The 19,744-nt window shown below is 42.3% G+C and overlaps 2 protein-coding genes across 5 annotated transcripts in view; one reads left to right on the plus strand and one right to left on the minus strand.

Moving 5' to 3' along the window:
• DSN1 (DSN1 component of MIS12 kinetochore complex) overlaps nt 1-3,114 on the minus strand; it is a 59,978-nt gene extending 56,864 nt beyond the window's left edge. The window contains exons 1-2 of one of the 4 annotated variants that reach the window (XM_032959046.2): nt 2,982-3,114; nt 124-157 (exon numbers count right to left, since the gene is read on the minus strand). In XM_032959046.2, the coding sequence (XP_032814937.1) occupies nt 124-157; nt 2,982-3,046 (99 nt within the window). In that variant the 5' untranslated portion in view covers nt 3,047-3,114. Of the gene's footprint in view, nt 1-123; nt 158-1,694; nt 1,959-2,828; nt 2,920-2,981 lie in introns of those variants that run through there. The other 3 variants (XM_076068721.1, XM_032959045.2, XM_032959048.2) reach the window with 3 other exon arrangements.
• A 5,518-nt stretch (nt 3,115-8,632) lies between these two features.
• The window catches only part of MVB12B (multivesicular body subunit 12B), a 139,347-nt gene continuing 128,235 nt past the window's right edge, over nt 8,633-19,744 (plus strand). Inside the window, exon 1 of the mRNA XM_076068722.1 lies at nt 8,633-8,710. The gene's annotated coding sequence lies outside the window, so the exon portion shown is untranslated. The remainder of the gene's footprint in view (nt 8,711-19,744) is intronic.

Here is a 19,744-nt window from a genome sequence, read left to right on the forward strand (position 1 = left end):
CTGCCAGATTTGAACCACGAACCTCTGCAACAAGTGGTGAAATCGCTACCACTTGGCCATGTCACTGCCCAAACTGTATAAGACACTGAACGACGCATGTAAGTTTGTATTGACAGGGCTCACCTCTTCAGATGAATCTTCAAATTTATTTTTAGTTCTGCAAGAAAAATGTGAATGTGTTAATCAAACTCAACATATGATAAGATATTTTAAATAATCAAGGCTACGCATTAAATTACAACATACCCCATACATTTAAGAATGAAAAATGTAATGATTTCTGTGGAGGGCAGTCAAAAAGGCTTGATTATAATATATATTTACAAAGCACCACTCCCATCAATGCACTGTATTCTATTACAAATGAGTCCGTCCCATCAGTAGAAATATCGAGGTACTGTGGAGGAGAGGCCACGGCAGAGTGGCATTACACTGCAGTCTGCATGACTGTCATCTATGTGGGAACTTATAGCATCAGCCAAATGATCAGAACACACGTTTCTAAACATGAATGGTAAAACCGGAGGATCTATAGAAAAATCTATGCGACCACGGGGGAAGCATGGAAACTCCAAATATACAGGCGTCAGGGTCGGTATTGAACCCACGACCTCCTGCATACCAGGCGAGGGGGATAACGCCTCGCCACCAGTGTCCTGTCAAGTCTAATGTAAAGGACTGGTTAATAGGTAAGCACAACCCAAGGGCTGTGATTGGTCACACACATGGTCAATTATCATAAGAAACTGTCAACCCACTGCTGGATGAAGACCACCACAACACCTCTCTCGATCCAGCAATGTGATAAAACAAACGATTTTTTTTTACCAGGTAAAGCCCACCGAGCTATAATGGCTTATCATGTGGAAATATATAGCAGCCAAACTCTAAAACCGGAGGACCTGGAGAAAAATCCACACCACCACGGAGAGAACATGCAAACTCACGACCTCTTGCATAACAGGCGAGGGAGTTAACATATTGCCACCGTGGCACCCCTACACATTAATTGATGTAATCACTCCATCTCCGTGGTGTTAATCCTCTTTCACTATGGCATATCATTGGATACAAATAAATGTACAAGTCATTGACAAACATTTGTGGCCAAAACTCCCACATCATGATTGAAAAGTTATTTTTAATCACCCAGGTTTTCGTGAGCAATATTATTCATCAAGGTTTTTGGGTTAGATCGCGTAAGTATAAACGTGTCATAACTCTCTACCACCCGACACAGCCAGTAAGGTTTGTCACGTACACAAAATGCGCCAATTCGTTACTACTTCAGCCCACCTAAGTGTTGGAGAGTAAATCCACAACATTTACAATTTGAGTACGTTTCGCTGGCAATTACATCCAGCATCATCGGGCGATTTAGCCAGATTATTCTCCAACACACCGGTGGGGCTGAAGTAGTAAACTACGGTAATTGGCGCGTTTTGTTTACGTGACATTTTCCAATTGCGGAGGAACCACAACAAGGCAAGCTGTAAAAGCAGCAAGCCGATGCAAACTGCCCAAAAACTCTTCGGTCCTCCATTATAGTATTGTTTTCAGCCAATTCACGTTTACACACCGTGGGAAGAAATCGGTGCACCCGCAGGGCAACACAATCCCGTACATAAGGGACAGACAGTATTAGTCCGCACTTTTCTTTACTACACTCTGCTGACAAGCCGGGCAATGGGCACCTTTCTTGACGGCCACGCGAAAGGAGTTTCACAACATTTGTGTGGTGACCCACCAACCCTGGACGCCTCCAAAGTGCTGGATTACAGGCCACGTGCAGCACAGCTGCCACCGCCCGGCCGATGAGATGTGTTGTTGAGGTGATAAGGTAAAGGAACCCAAAGACCATTTTCAAATGCTTAAAGCGTCTTAAATAAAAAAACAATTATTCATGCTTAGATAATGTACTGTACATCGCTTAAGTTGACACAGCCGCTAACGCTTATCAACACCACTACAGCTTTAACTGCACGTCTAAATTAAAACGTTTAAGCACGTAACAATTGTTCATTGGTATAGAACACTAACCAACGCCTTTAACATGTTGCACACTGCAATGAACCTCAACAATAAACAAAAACACCATGGTGCCTGAGCCTATCACAGGGCTAAACCTAATAAATGAAACTTAGCATATTCTTGGTTCTTTCGGTAAGTCACGTAGAAGGGAAATAATAAAATAAATTTATTGCTGTGGTTTTCACACCTGATGCTGATTGCTTGTGTTGCAATCGAAACGTCGTGATAATTAAATTGTTTTATATTTTTTTAATTAATTTGTTCCCCCTTCTACGTGACTTTACCCAAAGAATAAAATACCTACGTGACTTTACCCAATAGAACCAAAGAGTATGGATCCTAGCAGTCACGAAAGCTTTAAATCTAGAATTTACCCAAAGAACCAAGAATATGAATCCCTGCAGTCACGAAAGCTTTAAATCGAAAAATTGAAACTTATCCTCGATTGCATGGAAGACAAGAGAAACAAACAGCTCACCATCCTTACAAGATAAAGATCCCCTAAAGTTTTAAAATAACGTGGTAACAAGGGCTGCTAAGCGAGCACCTACGAAGACCGTGCACGGCACGCGAGGTGTTGGGTAACCAGCACCACGCCCGGCCGCCTTTGTCTCCACACTGGCGACGTTGAGACACCGCACCAGGTACTCATTTGAGGCCGAGTCGACCTAGGAGAGGCCCAGGAGACGGTTCAAATAATCGTCAATTGCCGGGTTCGTAGCGCTAACCACGACACAACCGCTCCTCAGCATCCCTGACAAAACATTCCCCGTGACTGTAGGAGCGAGTGTCGTTACCGAATAGGCACCAATGTAGGCCACCATCCTTTACACACACACACAAAACACACACTGGCGCCAGTTAAAGTGGCAGCCTAATGAAACACGCGACGGTGAGCCACGAGCCGGGGCTGCGCGAGCGAGAGAGGCAAGGGCGAGAGGGAGCCGTGCCTCTCTGTGGACGTGGAGAGGCCGTCCGCTCCAAGCGTTGCGCCCTGCTCCATGGCCTCCGCCATGGCTTTTATTTTCCCGCCAAAAATCGAGCCACCGCCCCCCCCCGGCTGCCGGTCACGTGGTCGGTGACGCAATTGCCGGTGGGGGGCCATGCCAGGTTAGAGGTTTTTGTTTATTCTTTGGGTCTTTCGGTAAAGCCACGTAGATTTTTTAAAAATATAATTTTAAAAATATCACGACGTTTCGATCGCAACACAAGCAATCGTCTAAAGGTGAAAGAAATGTATTTCTTAATTCTTTTTCTATCTACGTGGCTTTACCGAAAGACCCAAAGAATATGAATTCCTGCAGTCACGAAAGCTTTATTAAGTCAAGGTTTTTTTTAACCTCGGATTGTTGTGATTCGTTGCTGTTCAGAATCTGAACTTTATTTTTTTTACTGCAGGTGGAATCCGATTAGATATAAAGCTCTTTTTTCCCCACAGATGGTTAGTAGGTGCGCGTCAGAACGTTACAGCAACAATGCAAAAACATATTATTTGTTTCCATTTAAAGCTTTCGTGACTGCAGGGATTCATCTTCTGGGTTCTTTCGGTAAAGTCACGCAGAATGGGAATAAAATAATAACAGAATAAAAATTATCACGACGTTTCGGCCACGACACAAGTAGCCTTCCTCAGGTGAAGGAACAGGACTGTCCGGAAGACAGCGCTTGAGTGAACACTGCCAAGCATGGACAAAGGAGTTTTGCATATACATTAGCGTGTAACTGGGGGATTGGCATGATGTTGGTGTGAGGGATTAGCAGCAGTTTACATATCAACAGTAAATTGGCATGTAACTGGGGGATTAGCATGATGTTAGTATGAGGGACGAGCTTGTGTTCAGACGGACGAGTCCATCTAAGTTCGGAATGGAGGAGGGGGGGAAGAGGAGGAGACAGCCACGGTGCGCTGCTCTGTCCTGTGTTGCGTTATAACTATGCTATAAACTGGACTACTATACAACACAATATTATACCTTCCGATCTAAACTACATTGTATATTATCGTATACATAGACAAATCCCACCCTTGAATGATACAATGCGTTACTATACACTACCCTATACTTTAGACTATAAGATATTAGACTTGTAGTATTACACTATGTATTAACCCTACTGTATACCCCACTGCTGTATATTCACTATACAATTACGGTACTGTATATTGCCTCATGAATTATGTTAAACATTACACTTATACTATTTATTATTATACAAATGCTATAAACTATACTATTGACCGTCGTGTGATAGGTACTAATAGGCAGTGCCAGCGAATGGACTGCGGTCTGAAAGTCACCGTAAAATACAATCAATCAAGAACCGAAATGGTTTATAACGTCTTTCCAATGGTTACTAAGCCAGAATCCATCTTCTTGGTTGAAATTGTCTCTGTGTTTGTATATGTGGATAGCCTCATGAACGAATCTCTCATGGTAGCCCGATGGCTTGCAGAGAACCTCCGTCTTGGAGAAGTCAATGTCATGTTGGCCGACTGAATTATAACAGTGATCTGACACAGCTGAGGTGTTCATCCTACCGTGTATCAAGTCTACTTTATGTTCACAGATGCAGTCTGAGATATGTCGTTTGGTTTCTCCAATGTAGCTGCTACCACAGAGGCAACTTAGTTTGTAGACGCCCGAGTACTGTATGTCTGGAACCACATTTTACAGACGGAACCAGATCACGGATTTTATGTACTGTGTTGAATCGGACCTGGATCTTGTGTTTATTCAGGATTTTGGAGATATTTTTTGTGATGTTTTTGAAAGGCTCCTCAAGAGGGTCCTTCATGGTTGGATTGATAGCTTTGCGGATTGTGTAGTCGGAATAACCATTAGCCTTAAGAGCTTGGTGTACGTGCTTGAGTTCACTAGCAATGTGTTCCTGGTCGGAAATGCACTGGGCTCGAAGGTATAGAGTCTTGATGAGGGAATTCTTCTGGGATGGATGGTAGTGGGAATCCGGTTTTAAGTAAACATCCGTATGGGTAGCTTTCCTGTAGACAGAGTGGCTCATTGGACCATCAGGTTTCCTTTTAATTAGGACATCCAAAAAGGGTAGCTTGCCATCTTTTTCAGCTTCCATGGCAAATCTTATGGCTGGGTGTATGGAATTGATGTGGTCGGTAGAGGAATTGGTCTAGAGCAGGCCGGCCATGTGGCCAGATGACAAAAGTGTCATCCACGTACTTCTTCCCTAAGATCAGGCGTAGAGTGGCAGTCTGGATGTCGTCAGTCTCAAATTTTTCCATGAAAACGTTGGCTACAACCGGCGATAGGGGGGAGCCCATTGGGGTGCCCTCAGTTTGTTTGTAGAAAGTTCCATTCCAAGTGGAGTATGTGTTGGTTAAGCAGTGTCTCGCCAGGGGGGTATATCAGTATGTAGTCCTTGATGAACTAAATCTTCAATGATTGCGATGGTGTCAGGTACAGGAACTTTGGTGAATAGGGAAACCACATCAAAACTGACAAGCAGGTCGTTTGGGGACAGGGAAATACCCTTGATTGTCGAAACCAGGTGAGTAGAGACGTTTCGACCATAACTCAAACGGTCATCTTCAGGTGTGAAGATGACCGTTTGAGTTATGGTCGAAACGTCGTGATAATTTTTTTTATTGTTTTATATATATTTTATTATTTTGTTGTTTCTCTTCAATGTGACTTTACCGAAAAAACTAAGAATATGACTTTGTTAACGTCTAGCTTTTCGGTGTGTGGGTCCGATTTCTTGTTGGACAGGCGGTTGAATTTGGAAATCAAGTTGTCCTTACATTTGGTCGACATAGTGGCAGCTGATGAGGCAGTCATATTGTCTACATGTTCCCAATCCGATGTGCTAATCCCCCAGTTATATGCTAATTTATATGTTAACTCCTTTGTCAAGGTGCTCTGTTCCTCCCACACAGCTTAAAAGACGCTGTCCGTGCTTGGCAGTGTTCACTCAAGCGCTGTCTTCCGGACAGTCCTGTTTCTTCACCTGAGGAAGGCTACTTGTGTTGTGGCCGAAACGTCGTGAGAATTTTATTCTGTTATTATTTTTATTATTTTATTCCCATTCTACGTGACTTTACCGAAAGAACCCAGAAGATATTATTTGTTGTTGAGTGCAAAGTATCGGAAGGGTAAAAAAATCACTTTCCAAAATATAAATAAAAGGGATTTTTTTCATTGAAAAATCGGAACACGTTTGTTAATAACACTCTGTGGTCTTAAAATGAAAATATATAAATGCGACGTTTCAGGCAATGGCCCTTCACAGCACATTAGACAATGTAATTAATACCAGGTACCAATGGTGTAAAGTGAAGTCTCCCAACTATTACTCTATCTGGCCTCAATGTACTATGAAGAAGGCCCATTGCCAGAAACGTCGACTTATTTTTCCCTTATTGAAGTAGTTTTATCGACGAATGCCTTGACATTGGTCATTTGCATCGTTCATTGCAAACGCAACATTTCAAACAATTCCTTAGTAGGTAAGAATAGGTTTTACCCTTTCTGGCAGTAAAACAGGTGTTAGTTAAGATGTTCAAACACCAAATAGAAACATTTTGCAAGGAATTGCTCTGATGATGCATTGTCTTTGTACTGTTCGCCTTGTGGAGTTCTCTCATCTGACACTGCTAGTGAGACTAGGCCTGAAAGAAGGCTCTCTCTGGTGTAGGACAATCAGTTTCAAAGACAATGCATACATTACACACTATGTAACACAATTTTTGTTCCTGGGTAGGAAGTGTTATTTCGTAATTGCTTATGCCTAAAAAGTATAGAAAATGGCTATTATTCCACACAAACTTTGCTTTTGTGACCAGGACAATGATATTTTGAAATGTACATATTTTCAATGAGAAAATGGGCGAATTTGTGTCTTTTCGTTTACATAAAGTCAGAATAAAACAACATGAATCAAAATTAACATGTATTTATACTAAAGTAATATAAAAATTACGACAAAAGATTTAGAAGTGAGTAGTTTTTCGAGATTTACGATTATACTTTAAATCACTTTCACGAATCAGCCCCCAAATGTAGTCTCCCATCATGGTTTCGTTATACTGTCCTTGTTCGCGGCGTTCAAAGTCAAGTACATCCTGGTGGAAGTGCTCGCCTTGCTTCTCCGAGTACGCTCCCATGTTCTTGAATTTATCACGATGAGCATCAAGGATATGGACTTTGAGGGACATCCTACAGCCCATTGTGCTGTAGTTCTTCACCAGTCTCAACCAGCTCCACATAGTTTTCGACCTTGTGATTGCCCAGGAAGTCACGAACCACTGCGACAAAGCTATTCCAAGCCGCATTCTCCTTACTAGTGAGCTTCTTGGGTAATTAATTGTACTCCAGGATCTTCTTTATCTGTGGTCTGACGAAGACACCGGCTTTGACCTTTGCCTCAGACAGCTTAGGGAAGAAGTCTTGAAGGTCCTTGAAGGCTGCCGAGTCCTTATCTACAGCTCTGACAAATTCTTTCATAAGGCCCATTTTGATGTGCAGTGGTGGCATCAGCACCAATTTGATGTGCAGTGGTGGCATCAGCACCAATTTGAATTGCAGTGGTGGCATCAGCACCAATTTGATGTGCAGTGGTGGCATCAGCACCTTCCGGGGGTCCACCAGTGGCTCCTACTTGACGTTGTTCCTCCCCACAGAGAACTCGGTCCGCTGTGGCCAGTCGCGCCTGTGGTAGTGCGCCTCGGTGTCTAAATCTTTTGTAGTAATTTTTTGTATTACTTTAGTATAAATACATGTTAATTTTGATTCATGTGTTTTTTTCTTCTGACTTTATGTGAACGAAAAGACACAAATTCGCCCGTTTTCTCATTGAAAATAGGTACATTTCAAAATATCACTGTCCTGGTCACAACAGCAAAGTTTGTGATTAATAATAGCCATTTTCTGTACTTTAGAGGCGTAAGCAATTAGGAAATAACACTCACTACCCAGGGACAAAAAAAAATATTCCAGTGTTATCAGAACATGTTTGTTTGTATGTTCACCACAAGTACTGTGTGGTTAATGCAGACTTGATTCCTCGCAAAAGATTTCTATTCGGTGTTTTAACATCTTAACACCTAGTAATAGGTTTTACCCTTTAAACTGGCACAAAAACTGACACCTTTATTCAAGGCATCATGTTTGCAATAACCACAACACAAGCAGTCAAAATGGAAACAAAAGAGACAACTCTGATAATAATATGCACTGTCCTTGAATTTGATTGGTCCACACCCGAGACGGCTTTTCTTAGAGCCTAGTCTCCACTGGTGTTCGACCAGATGACGCCAAAAGGCCTTTTGGCGTTATCTGGTCATCTGGTCAAACACCAGTGGAGACTAGGCTCTAAGAAAAGCCGTCTCGGGTGTGGACCAATCAAATTCAAGGACAGTGCATATTATTATCAGAGTTGTCTCTTTTGTTTGCATTTTGACTGCTTGTGTTGTGGTTATTGCAAACATGATGCCTTGAATAAAGGTGTGAGTTTTTGTGCCAGTTAAAAGGGTAAAACCTATTACTATATCTTGTTACTGGCAAAGGAGGTCTCATAATGTAAATATTACCACCTCCCGTTTTATTTCATAATTCATAGGTGTTGGAACATCGGTTCAAGCAAGCCTGACTGCTGATGAGACACTGACTGTTGAACCATTGCTACTGAGATTACTCATTCTCAGAAAGTACGTGTCGCCGATGATTTATCAAACCTGTGATTTGCCGATAAACCGCGTCTTTTACCAAACTATACGCACCGGAACGTGTACAAATCACTTCACTTTTTGGGCATTGTTGATGGTTTATTGCATAACGCCGCACAAAGGCGGTAGTGTGTTACACATGTTTGTGTGTTGCGTGAAACAAATGGGATGTGTAAATATATATGTATTTGTTTCACAACTCAACATACATGAATAACACTGCCTTCTTGAGTTACGTGCTCTTGCCAGAGATACGTTTTTGTTGTGTTGTGCTTCGTGCACCGTTACCATCAGCGGCGGAGCCAGGATTTCAGGCCGGGGTGACATTCAACAAATGTTAATTTCAAGAATGATTAGAGAGTCAGGCTGTTGAACTCGACGCCATCAGTTGGCGACACACTCTGACAATGCAGTTGCACGGAGTCCGCCAGACCGAGTGTCGTACACTTATACGCAGAATGTCACCCCTGTCACCCCCCCTGGCTCCGCCCCTGGTTACCATCACAGCATTACCAAATAATTTGTTTCAGTGTATTGAATGGAAACACATTCGATTTAACATAAGCGTATACTGTGAGTTAATGTGATAATTTTACTAGAACCACAACGTCTGTCCAAACAAAGACTTGATAATGAATGCTGGTTGTAGTCGACATGGATATTCTTGACATTGATTAACAGTGTCAAGAAATACGCTGTGTAGCTTTGTTCTGCGTTTGCAGCAGCGAGTGAGGCTGTGTGACAACCTGCCGAGCAGTAGCTACACACACAGCAACGTGACATCCTTTCATGTGCTTTTTCTGACATTTTCAGGTTTGAAAGTCAACCTTACTTTTTTGTAAAAAATAATGTTGTTATGCATGGGAAAGCATGAGCATTACTGTAAGTGCCACTGCACCTTGCCAACTCTTGTGTGATATACCCTGAGCTGTTTCAAATTGACACCTGACACCACAAGGTCTACTCTTATTGTTTGCAGATGTAGTGGATTAACACGCGCATACAGGGGGCAATGGTAAAGACGCGCGAGTTATGGACAGTGGGGTTACGTCGGGCCGGCCAGGTGTGGCGGCGGGTTAACTGTGCGGTAATGACGGGCCAATTAATCTGGAGAGCGATGTACGGCTGTGATTGGCTGGGGTTGTTGTCAAGGGCGGAGTTTCAGTTTATTTATTTTGGTATAGCCCTGTGAGCCATTCGGCTCTTGACTCGGGTGCAACCACAACAAACAAAAAAAACAAAAACACGAACAAAAACAACATCTTAAAGTGACTATGTGACTGTGCAAACAGAAAATCCATGAAAAAACAGCAAAATATTCCTGAAAAAAGCACCGTACACCAACGCTGTGTGCAAAAAATCCCAGTGGGATGCAAGTCAAACAACAAGAAAACTTAGATTAAGGCCATCAGTCTAACTCCGTACTACAACAAAACAAACATGTCCAAACCAAAAAAGTTTTCGAAATCACCAAAAAATAAAGCCATAATTGCAACGTAACAGTGATCACAGGGACTGTGACTGAATTTTTACAATAAACTACATAAATAACATGTAACACCAAATCCATAGCTGGCTGCATGTGTTACTCCACAACAACAGAAGCATTAGTCAGAGTATCAAATTTTTCAATGCACCTTTAAGATCAGCACGCTAAATCAAAATACAGATAATACTTTGCAGCGTCATCTGGAGCGAAACATTTTATTTTATTTTACGCCAATGAATAGCAGTGGCAGCTAGGGGTGTACAACTCCTCTAGAGCAGTTTTGAGAGAAGATCTCATTGGTAGCGATTCAAATTGCAGTTTATTGGCAATAGCATTCCAGACCCTGGGGGCATCAATAGCAAAGGCCCTTCCTCCAGTTTGTGTACGGCAATAGGGAATGTGAAGCTGGTAAATGAGCGAAGACCTGAGGTCAAATTTGTTCTTTGAAACAGAGGAGATCCAGCAGGTAGTCTGCGGATTTTTTTGTAAGTACATCGTGAATAAATAAGATCTGGTGCACAAGCCGTCGAACATTAAGAGATGTTAAGTTTGACCCAATGTAGAGATCACAGTGGTGAGTCCTATATGGGCAGTTCAATGTAAATCTTAAGGCCGAGTGATAGATGGAATCAAGCTTCTTCAGTACAGTACTTGGGGCTGATTTATACACGATGTCACAGTAGTCAAGTAGAGGCGGTATGGTAGCTTTTATAAATTCCAAACGGAACATTTGGGGGAAGCAGTGCTTGTGTCGATACAGAAAACCAATTTTTTTTTATTTTTACCAATATAATCAATGTGATCTTCAAAATTCACTTTTGAATCCAGGATGACCCCAAGATACTTATAGATCTTGACTTGCTCTATTTGAGAATTATTTAAGGAATGTAATTGGGGAAAAATAACTTCCTGCTTTATTCCTGGTGAGAAGCATAGCACCTTAGTTTTGGAGGTATTCAGGACTAGTTTAAGAGCAACTAGCTGATGTTGTAGTTTGTTGAAATCACCCTGTAGCTTAACAATCACCTCATCCGGAGAGCGGCCAGCAGTAATCAGTATCGTGTCATCTGCAAACAGATTTACCCTGGAATGATCCAGGTCAGTGCCCAAGTCATTGACATAAAGAGAGAACAAAAGGGGGCCGAGGATGGAACCCTGTGGAATCCCTTTTGTTATCTTAACACTGTTTGACCTGCAACCATCTGTGAATACAGTTTGGTTGTGAGAAAAGAGGTAATTTTGTAACCATTTTACTGCGTTTTCGGAAAAACCGAGGCAACTTAGTTTACTAAGCAGGGTGTTTTGGTATACTGTATCAAAAGCTTTGGACAGGTCTAGAAAAAGACAGGCACAGTACTGCTTATTATCAAGGCTACTGTAAATGTGATTCAGAGTCTAATGCAGCAGATGTGGTGCTGTATTTTTTTCGGAACCCAGATTGTTTTATATGTAGTAGATTGTTGGTGGACAGGAAACTGCTAATTTGGTAGGTCAATAATTTTTCAAAAATTTCATCAACGGGGACAGAATTGAGATAGGTCGGTAGTTATTGGGATCATCTTTAGGGCCCCCTTTGTGAAGTGGACGGACATAGGAATGTTTCCATTCTAGAGGAACTGATGCTTCTTTGATGGACAGGTTGAAAATATGGGCTATAGGTTTGTATATTAAGTGACCAACAGTTAGTAGAGCAAAGACGGGAATACTATCTGCTCTGGTAGAGGAGGACCCTTTGAGGTAGGACAGTTGTTTAAGAACATTACTTTCGTGGACTGTCTGGAAACTAAATTCGTTTAATGTTTGGACAGGGGTGTATGAATTTGCATGAGCAGGGATGACTCCCAATACATTATCAAAAAGATTACCAGCTTCAGAAAAATGAAGGTTAAAATTGTCAACTCTTTTTTTGGGATCTGAAAAATATTCCCCATTTCGGTTAAGCTCAACGGGCAGATTGTCTGTTTTGGATGCCTTTTCGATACATTTGATTGTTTTCCAGAAAATCCTGACATTTCCATGTGATTCCAGGAGAGTGGAGGAAAAGTAGGCATTTTTTGCATGCCGTATTTTTTTGACGCACCTATTCCTTAAAATCCTGTATTCTAGCCAGTCATTGACCAAATTACTTTTCTGAGCACATGCTCAAGCCTTGTCCCTAGTTTTCATGAGCTTTGTAATCAAAGGATCAAATCATGGTGGGCGGTTGCTTTTAGTTTTAAATCTAACCAACGGAGCATGTTTGTTAAGAATTTGGAGAAACGTGTACCTGAAGGTCTCCCAAGCCGTAGTCAGGTTGGGGATATCACAGACCTTGTCAATATCCGAGTGAAGCACGTCATTAGTAAATGAGTGCTGAAGTGTCTCATAGAGTGCTTCTCAACCAATTTAGGGGGGGCTTTGGGTCTGGCTGATGATCTCACCCCAAAATGAAGGAGTGATCACTAAGGTTATTACCCAGAACACCAATCAGTGTGAAATTGTGAGGGGCATTTGTCAATAGGACGTTAAGCAGAGATGACTGTCCCGGATTTTTTAGGTTGGGTCTTGTGGGGACATTTATTAATTGAAACAGATTAAATTCATCTGCAAAATTTGTGGCCACGGCCGGCGGGTTTAGCCAATTCCAATTTAGATCACCCACTAAAACTATTTCACCTTTAGGGAGGCCCCCAAAAAGCTCTCTCAGTGCAGATGCAGCTTCAACATCCTTCCCACTAGGCGGTCGATAGCAGCACACTACCAATATCTATTGATTATTTGGGAGAGTTATTTTGAGAGCCAGACTTTCAAAGCAACATTTTTTTAAACAAGGAGTGAACTAGTGAACATGCAATAGTATTACGAACATAGATGACAATTCCACCTCCTTTAGATCCTCAGTCAAGCCGAAAAAAGTTGTAGTTGTCAATCGCAATTTGCAAGTCATTGACGGGATGTCTGGGAATAGAGGGGGCAAGTAACAGGTGCGGGGGGACGTGGGGCGTCGGTGGCACGCGGCCTAATTAATTGGTTGGTAATGAAAACGGGGATATATTCGGGAGACGGGAAGAACGAGTGGAGTTGTCGCTGGGACTGGAACGAAGCAGGTCGGGGAGAACCGGAGCGAAGACATAGGAGACAGAACAGGCTAGCAGTAGAGCAGAGACAAGCAGAGAGAGACACATAAGCAGAGACAAGCAGAGACACAGCGTGAGACAGAGAGAGACGGAGACAGCGGAAGAGAGACAGAGATACAGCGAGAGACAGAGACATCGAGTGACGGAGAGAGACAGGGACAGCGAGCGACGGAGGGAGACAGGGACAGCGAGTGACGGAGGGAGACAGGGACAGCGAGCGACGGAGAGAGACGGAGACAGCAAGCGACGAAGAGAGAGAGAGACAGCGAGTGACGAAGAGAGAGACGGAGACAGCGAGCGACGAAGAGAGACAGAGACAGCGAGCGACGGAGAGAGACAGACAGCGAGCGACGGAGAAAGACAGAGACAGCGAGCGACGGAGAGAGACAGAGACAGCGAGCGACGGAGAGAGACAGGGACAGCGAGTGACGGAGAGAGACAGAGACAGCGAGCGACGGAGAGAGACAGAGACAGCGAGCGAGAGAGAGAGACAGAGACAGCGAGCGACGGAGAGAGACAGGAACAGCGAGTGACGGAGAAAGACAGAGACAGCGAGCGACGAAGAGAGACAGAGACATCGAGTGACGGAGACAGCAAGCGACGGAGAAAGACAGGGACGATGCAGAGGGACAGTGAGGGATAGGGGAGGAAGCGGAGTGAGCGAGACGGGTGGAGCGCGGCGAGCGAGCTGCGGCTAAGCAGAATGACGGAGTCACAGACGAAATGTGAAGAGTTATAATAAAAGTGGTGTCGGAGAAAACAAGAAAGTTGTCCACGTCAAGTCGACCACTACACAGATATCCACAAACTGGTAGTAGGTTGTCTCATTTTTACAGTTGGAACATCCTCTCAAAGACCGCTCTAATGACTAAATTGGGATTACACGTAGTTTTCATTGCCCCGCTCCCTACTGGCAGACTAATGCCCACTTGCAGGCTGGTGCTGAGTCACCTTGTGTTGCACAGGGACAGCTGCCACTGCAGATGTCCTTCGAATATTTGAGATGCAATTTGATGTAAAGCACTTTGAATTTAAAATTAAGCACCATTTAAATGCAAATATTCTATTTTATTGTTATTATAGTTTAATCACCATCATGCTTTTATAGTTGGCTTTGGTTGCCACCCTCCAGTATTAAACTCCAATGCCAATCCATTAACCTTGCCCTATCTAGCACGTGTTTCACCCGTGATCAGAAAGCTATTCTTCGTGACATCTGCGAAAAATTACATTTTACTATGTATTTCCAAGTGGCTTACTTTATCCTGTCATGAAAGTTCCCGCATTTTCATCAAGGCCAACATCTATATGATGATGCAATGGAGCTAAAAAGATTTAAACTCTTATTGGCACACAGCTAGGATTTGTATTGAAGCTGCTCAAACAAGTTTAAAGCTGTGTTAATGAGAAAAATAATGTTAAGTCAGTCATTCAGCTGCAGCACTGTTGCAATACAGCCATGCTGGAGTTCTTTGCGCGATGTGGTGAGCTTCATGGCCCCCGCAACTCTGACGCCCAGTGCCCGGTAGCTTTTGTGCAGAATTTTATTTGCACATTCAAATGTGTTTGCTGTTTCGTTGCACAGTATTTGAAACCACGTCTCCCTTGTAAAAATAACATTCTGAATTCAAATGACGAACCTAGTTATGAAGGTCTCAATAGCCATGGCTATGCGAGTGCAGGGACCTCTATCTAAACCCAAACTCAGATTGTCGCGTGTAAAACCCTACGTCAAAACCCAGTATCTGCTGTGTGTAAGGATCTGCATTCAAATTCTGCATCAGCTGAGACAAGTGTCAAACCAACCACACATGGTGCCAACTGCTGGTTGAAACGCTCAATCATTGCTTCATTTGTGATTACCTACATCACACGTGCTTCCTGCAACAGACGCACTTGAATCGGATTGGTTGAATTGAAACGTAGAGGCCAATATTATTCAAAAATTGTGGATGTTTCGTGTACATTAAAGCCAATCGCTGGCTTGGAGCATAGCATTCTGTAAAATCAACATTAGCTCACGGTTGTCTTAACAGTCCAATATACACCATGCTGGTTGGTGTGTTAGAATTTAAATAATAAAATGTAGTTATGGTGCAGCCCTGCAAATCCTTGATCACACCACTACGGGCGGAAGAGCCTCCACCGATTGGATTGAGGCCAAGAGAGCCCCTTTAGCGGGTGTGATAAAATAGCACCGATCATGTTTAGGACTCGCCAAATGTCAGAACTAATTATGAAGACAAATTACTGGATAAGAATATTTGAACACAAACAAAATAATATTTGGGTCCATCAGCCTCATGTGCCTCCGAAGCCAATTTTGCCATCGGCTTAAACCGCAGTTCTCCCGAGTCTCATCAGCAGAGTTGTGTCCTGTTAAACAAATAGCGCCGAGTTGCCTGGCGTTCTAAACAAGAAACACACAATGTGAGGTCTTTCTTGGGAAGTTTGGCAAATTTAGTAGGGTTAGTGTGTGCAAGAGCTTAGTTTCTGAATATTACTGGGTTCAAAATGGGACCTTTTTGCCAGGATCAAAGTATGAAAAAGTTCTCTGGTGTCAAACCAGACACTGATGAGACTAGGCCAAAAAGAAGGATGTCTCTGGTGTAGGCCAATCAGTTCCAAAGACAATGCATATATTATCAGAGCATATTCTTGGTTCTTTCGGTAAAATCACGGAGATAGAAAACAAAAATCTAAATTAAAAGCAAAAAACCCACGACGTTTCGATCGCAACACAAGCTGCCTTCTTTTTTTTCCACCTGAAGAAGACAACTTGTTTTGATTTAAAGCTTTCGTGACTGCAGGGATTCATATTCTTGGTTCTTTCGGTAAAGTCACGTAGAAGGGAAACAATAAAATAATAAAAATATAAAACAATAAAATTATCACGACGTTTCGACTGCAACACAAGCAATCATCATCCGGTGTGAAAACCACAACAAGAAAATTTGAAAAAGAATTGAAAAACCGCCACTTTTTTCAAATTTTCTTGCTGTGGTTTTCACACATGATGATGATTGCTTGTGTTGCAGTCGAAACGTCGTGAGAATTTAATTGTTTTATATTTTTTATTATTTGATTGTTTCCCTTCTACGTGACTTTACCGAAAGAACCAAGAATAAGACCACTTGTGTTGCGATCGAAACATTGTGGGTTTTTTGCTTTTAATTTAGATTTTTGTTTTCTATCGACGTGACTTGACCGAAAGAACCAAGAAACTGAATTCCTGAAGTCACGAAAGTTTTAAGTCTAAATTTATCAGAGCATGTTTGTTTGCATGTTCACCACAAGTACGTGTGGTTAATGCACTTGATTCCTTGCAAAATGTTTGTATTTGGTGTTTGAACAACTTAACACCTGTTTTATTGCCAGAAAGGGTAAACCCTATTCTTATTTCCTGGCTTGCTTATAGATTGGAGTAGGCACATGACTTGGAGCCACCGCCATAGCGAGAGGTATACTGGACATGGTGTGTCTGGTACAGAAATATTTTATGGCTCTACTAACTCGGTTGAGATTAAGCCCTGAGTATGTGCATTTGCGGAGATATATATTTTTTATTAGTAAAAAGCAAGTTTTTCAATGCACACTTTTATTTTCACTCTCATGTACAAAATACATTATTTTGACCCCAGAATGATTCACGTTTATGTGCCGAATGAAAGTGGGTGGCATCCTTTCGATATGTAAAATTTTCTTCATGAAAGCCACCCACTTCCAGCGCGTCGGAACGGTTGTGGTAAAGCAAACAATAATGCTATTTGTTAAGATTATAACTACATAATTATTTTAGCAATAGCAATACTGTAGTAGTAATAATTATTATTGTAATTGTTGGTCTCGCACTAAAGAGCGAACAGACAGTGGCTGCTCCGGCGCCATGACTAGCGGCGTTGTAAGCGCGCCCCTCTCGTTGGTCAGGGGCTTCCCCCAACAGCCGCTCTGATTGCCCTCGTGGTTGGGCGCGACCATTCGAGATTTCAAAAAAGGGGGGGGGGTAAAATGAACGAGGATTAATTATTTAAATTAAGCTGAAAAAAAATAATGAATAGGGCCAGGATCTGCGGGAAACATGGACCGGTTGTTTTTAAATGAAGTATGGAATTTTTATACTCTTTGGTTCTATTGGGTAAAGTCACCAAAGAGTGTGGATCCTAGCAGTCACGAAAGCTTTAAATCTAGAAGTATGGAATTGTCAAGCGAGACGAGTCTGTGCAGAACATTTAAGCTCGTTAGGCTTCGTGGACCCGAAGTTATTAAGCGTCCAAGATTACCAAAAATATGAACAGACATACTGCAAGTTCAATCAAACTGTGGAAAAAATACTAGCGTGTGTTGATAATAAAAGTTCGTAATAATAAAAGTGTGCAAAGAGACACGTGCATACAAACATGTTAGCAACCGATTTGTCGAGGTGTCATCTGATGACACTACAGGCTGGGAAGTCACGCATGCTCCATCTCTGCGTGATCCACCAACCCCGATTACGAGTTTTATGCATTCGTTTTGGCGTATGATTCTCTACTATACAGAACGCGTCTTGTTATTACTGGATAACACTAATGGAGTAAATGGTAGAGGTTAGGAATGGCACATTTCAGAACAAATTATCAATCATAATAGGGGTCAATAAAAGGCACATCAAGTGTGCAGCCGTGAATTTACCTGTAGCGTTTAATTTGGTAATTATAGAAAGCGTGGAGTATTCGGAATGAAGCCGCGCTTGGGAGACAATTTTGAAAATGAACCAATTATCTTTCCGACACGCTGATAATTTACGCTTGCTTGGCATGAGTTGAAGGCAGGTCAGAGCAGTAATTGGTGGAAATGAACTGAGCCACTGCTGATCACAATAATGAGGCGAGCTAGTCTAATGCAGTAAACAAAAAGCCTCCAAGCTGATCAAGCCAGTAAAGTAATTGAGCCTCCTGCATTTCAGAATGCATTTTTTAGCAGAGGCATGTGTTAGTGTGAATTTGCAGGCATTGTCATGATACTGTAACTTTTAATTGATTGCGATTTATATTACATTTTTTAAAATCTATAATCCATGCACGCTCAAAGGAAGCATCTCAACAGATATTCTTGGTTATTTCGGTAAAGTCATGTAGAAGGGAAACAATAAAATAATAAAAATATAAAACAATAAAATTCTCACGACGTTTCGACTGCAAAACAAGCAATCATCATCAGGTGTGAAAACCACAACAAGAAAATTAGAAAATAGTGGCGGTTATTTTTAACGTTAGCACCACGGAGAGAGATTTAACAGTTCTAATGGACGAGTCCATCTTTGTTCGGAAAAAGAGGAGGGGGGAGACGAAAAATAATGGATGCGGTCTGAAAGCCACCTTAAGCGTGATCAATCATTTAAGACCCGAAATGGTTTATCAAATCCTTCCAATTATTGCTAAGCCAGAATCCATCTTCTCGGTTGAAATTGTCTCTGTCTTTGTATATGTGGATAGCCTCATGAACGAATCTCTCATGGTAGCCAGATGGCTTGCAAAGAACCTCTGTCTTGGATAAGTCAATGTCACGTGAACCTACTGAATTATAACAGTGATCTGCCACGGCCAAGGTGTTGGTCCTACCGTGTTTTAGGTCTGATTTGTGTTCACGAATGCAGTCCGAGACATGTTTGGTTTCTCCAATGTAACTACTAGCACACAGGCAACTTAGTTTGTAGACGCCAGGGTACTGTATGTCCGGAATCACATATTTTACAGACGGAACCAGATCACGGACCTGGATCTTGTGTTTCTTCAAGATTTTGGAGATCTTTTTTGTGATCCCCGTAATGTAGGGTAAAGTGATGGTTTTGAAAGGCTCCTCAAGAGGGTCCTTCTTCATGGTTGGAGTGATAGCTTTGCGGATTGTGTAGTCGGAATAACCATTAGCCTTAAGAGCTTGGTGTACATGCTTGAGTTCACTGGCTATGTGCTCCTGGTCGGATATGCATTGGGCTCTATGGTGCAGAGTCTTGATGAGGGAATTCTTCTGGGATGGATGGTGGTGGGAATCCGGTTTCAGGTAAGCATCCGTATGGGTAGCTTTCCTGTAGACAGAGTGGCTCATTGAACCATCAGGTCTCTTTTTTATTAGGACATCCAAAAAAGGTAGCTTGCCATCTTTTTCGACTTCCATGGTAAATCTGATGGCTGGGTGTATGGAATTGATGTGGTCGAAGAATTGGTCTAGAGCAGGCCGGCCATGTGGCCAGATGATAAAAGTGTCATCCACGTACCTCTTCCATAAGGTTGGGTGCAGAGTGGCAGTCTGGATCGCGTCAGTCTCAAATTTCTCCATGAAAATGTTGGCTACAACCGGAGATAGGGAGGAGCCCATTTGGGTGCCCTCAGTTTGTTTGTAGAAAGTTCCATTCCAAGTGAAGTATGTATTGGT

The sequence above is a fragment of the Petromyzon marinus genome, chromosome 22 (assembly GCF_048934315.1).
Source record: "Petromyzon marinus isolate PM22_M1 ecotype Great Lakes invasive population chromosome 22, UKy_Petmar_22M1.pri1.0, whole genome shotgun sequence".
Lineage (NCBI taxonomy): Eukaryota > Metazoa > Chordata > Hyperoartia > Petromyzontiformes > Petromyzontidae > Petromyzon > Petromyzon marinus.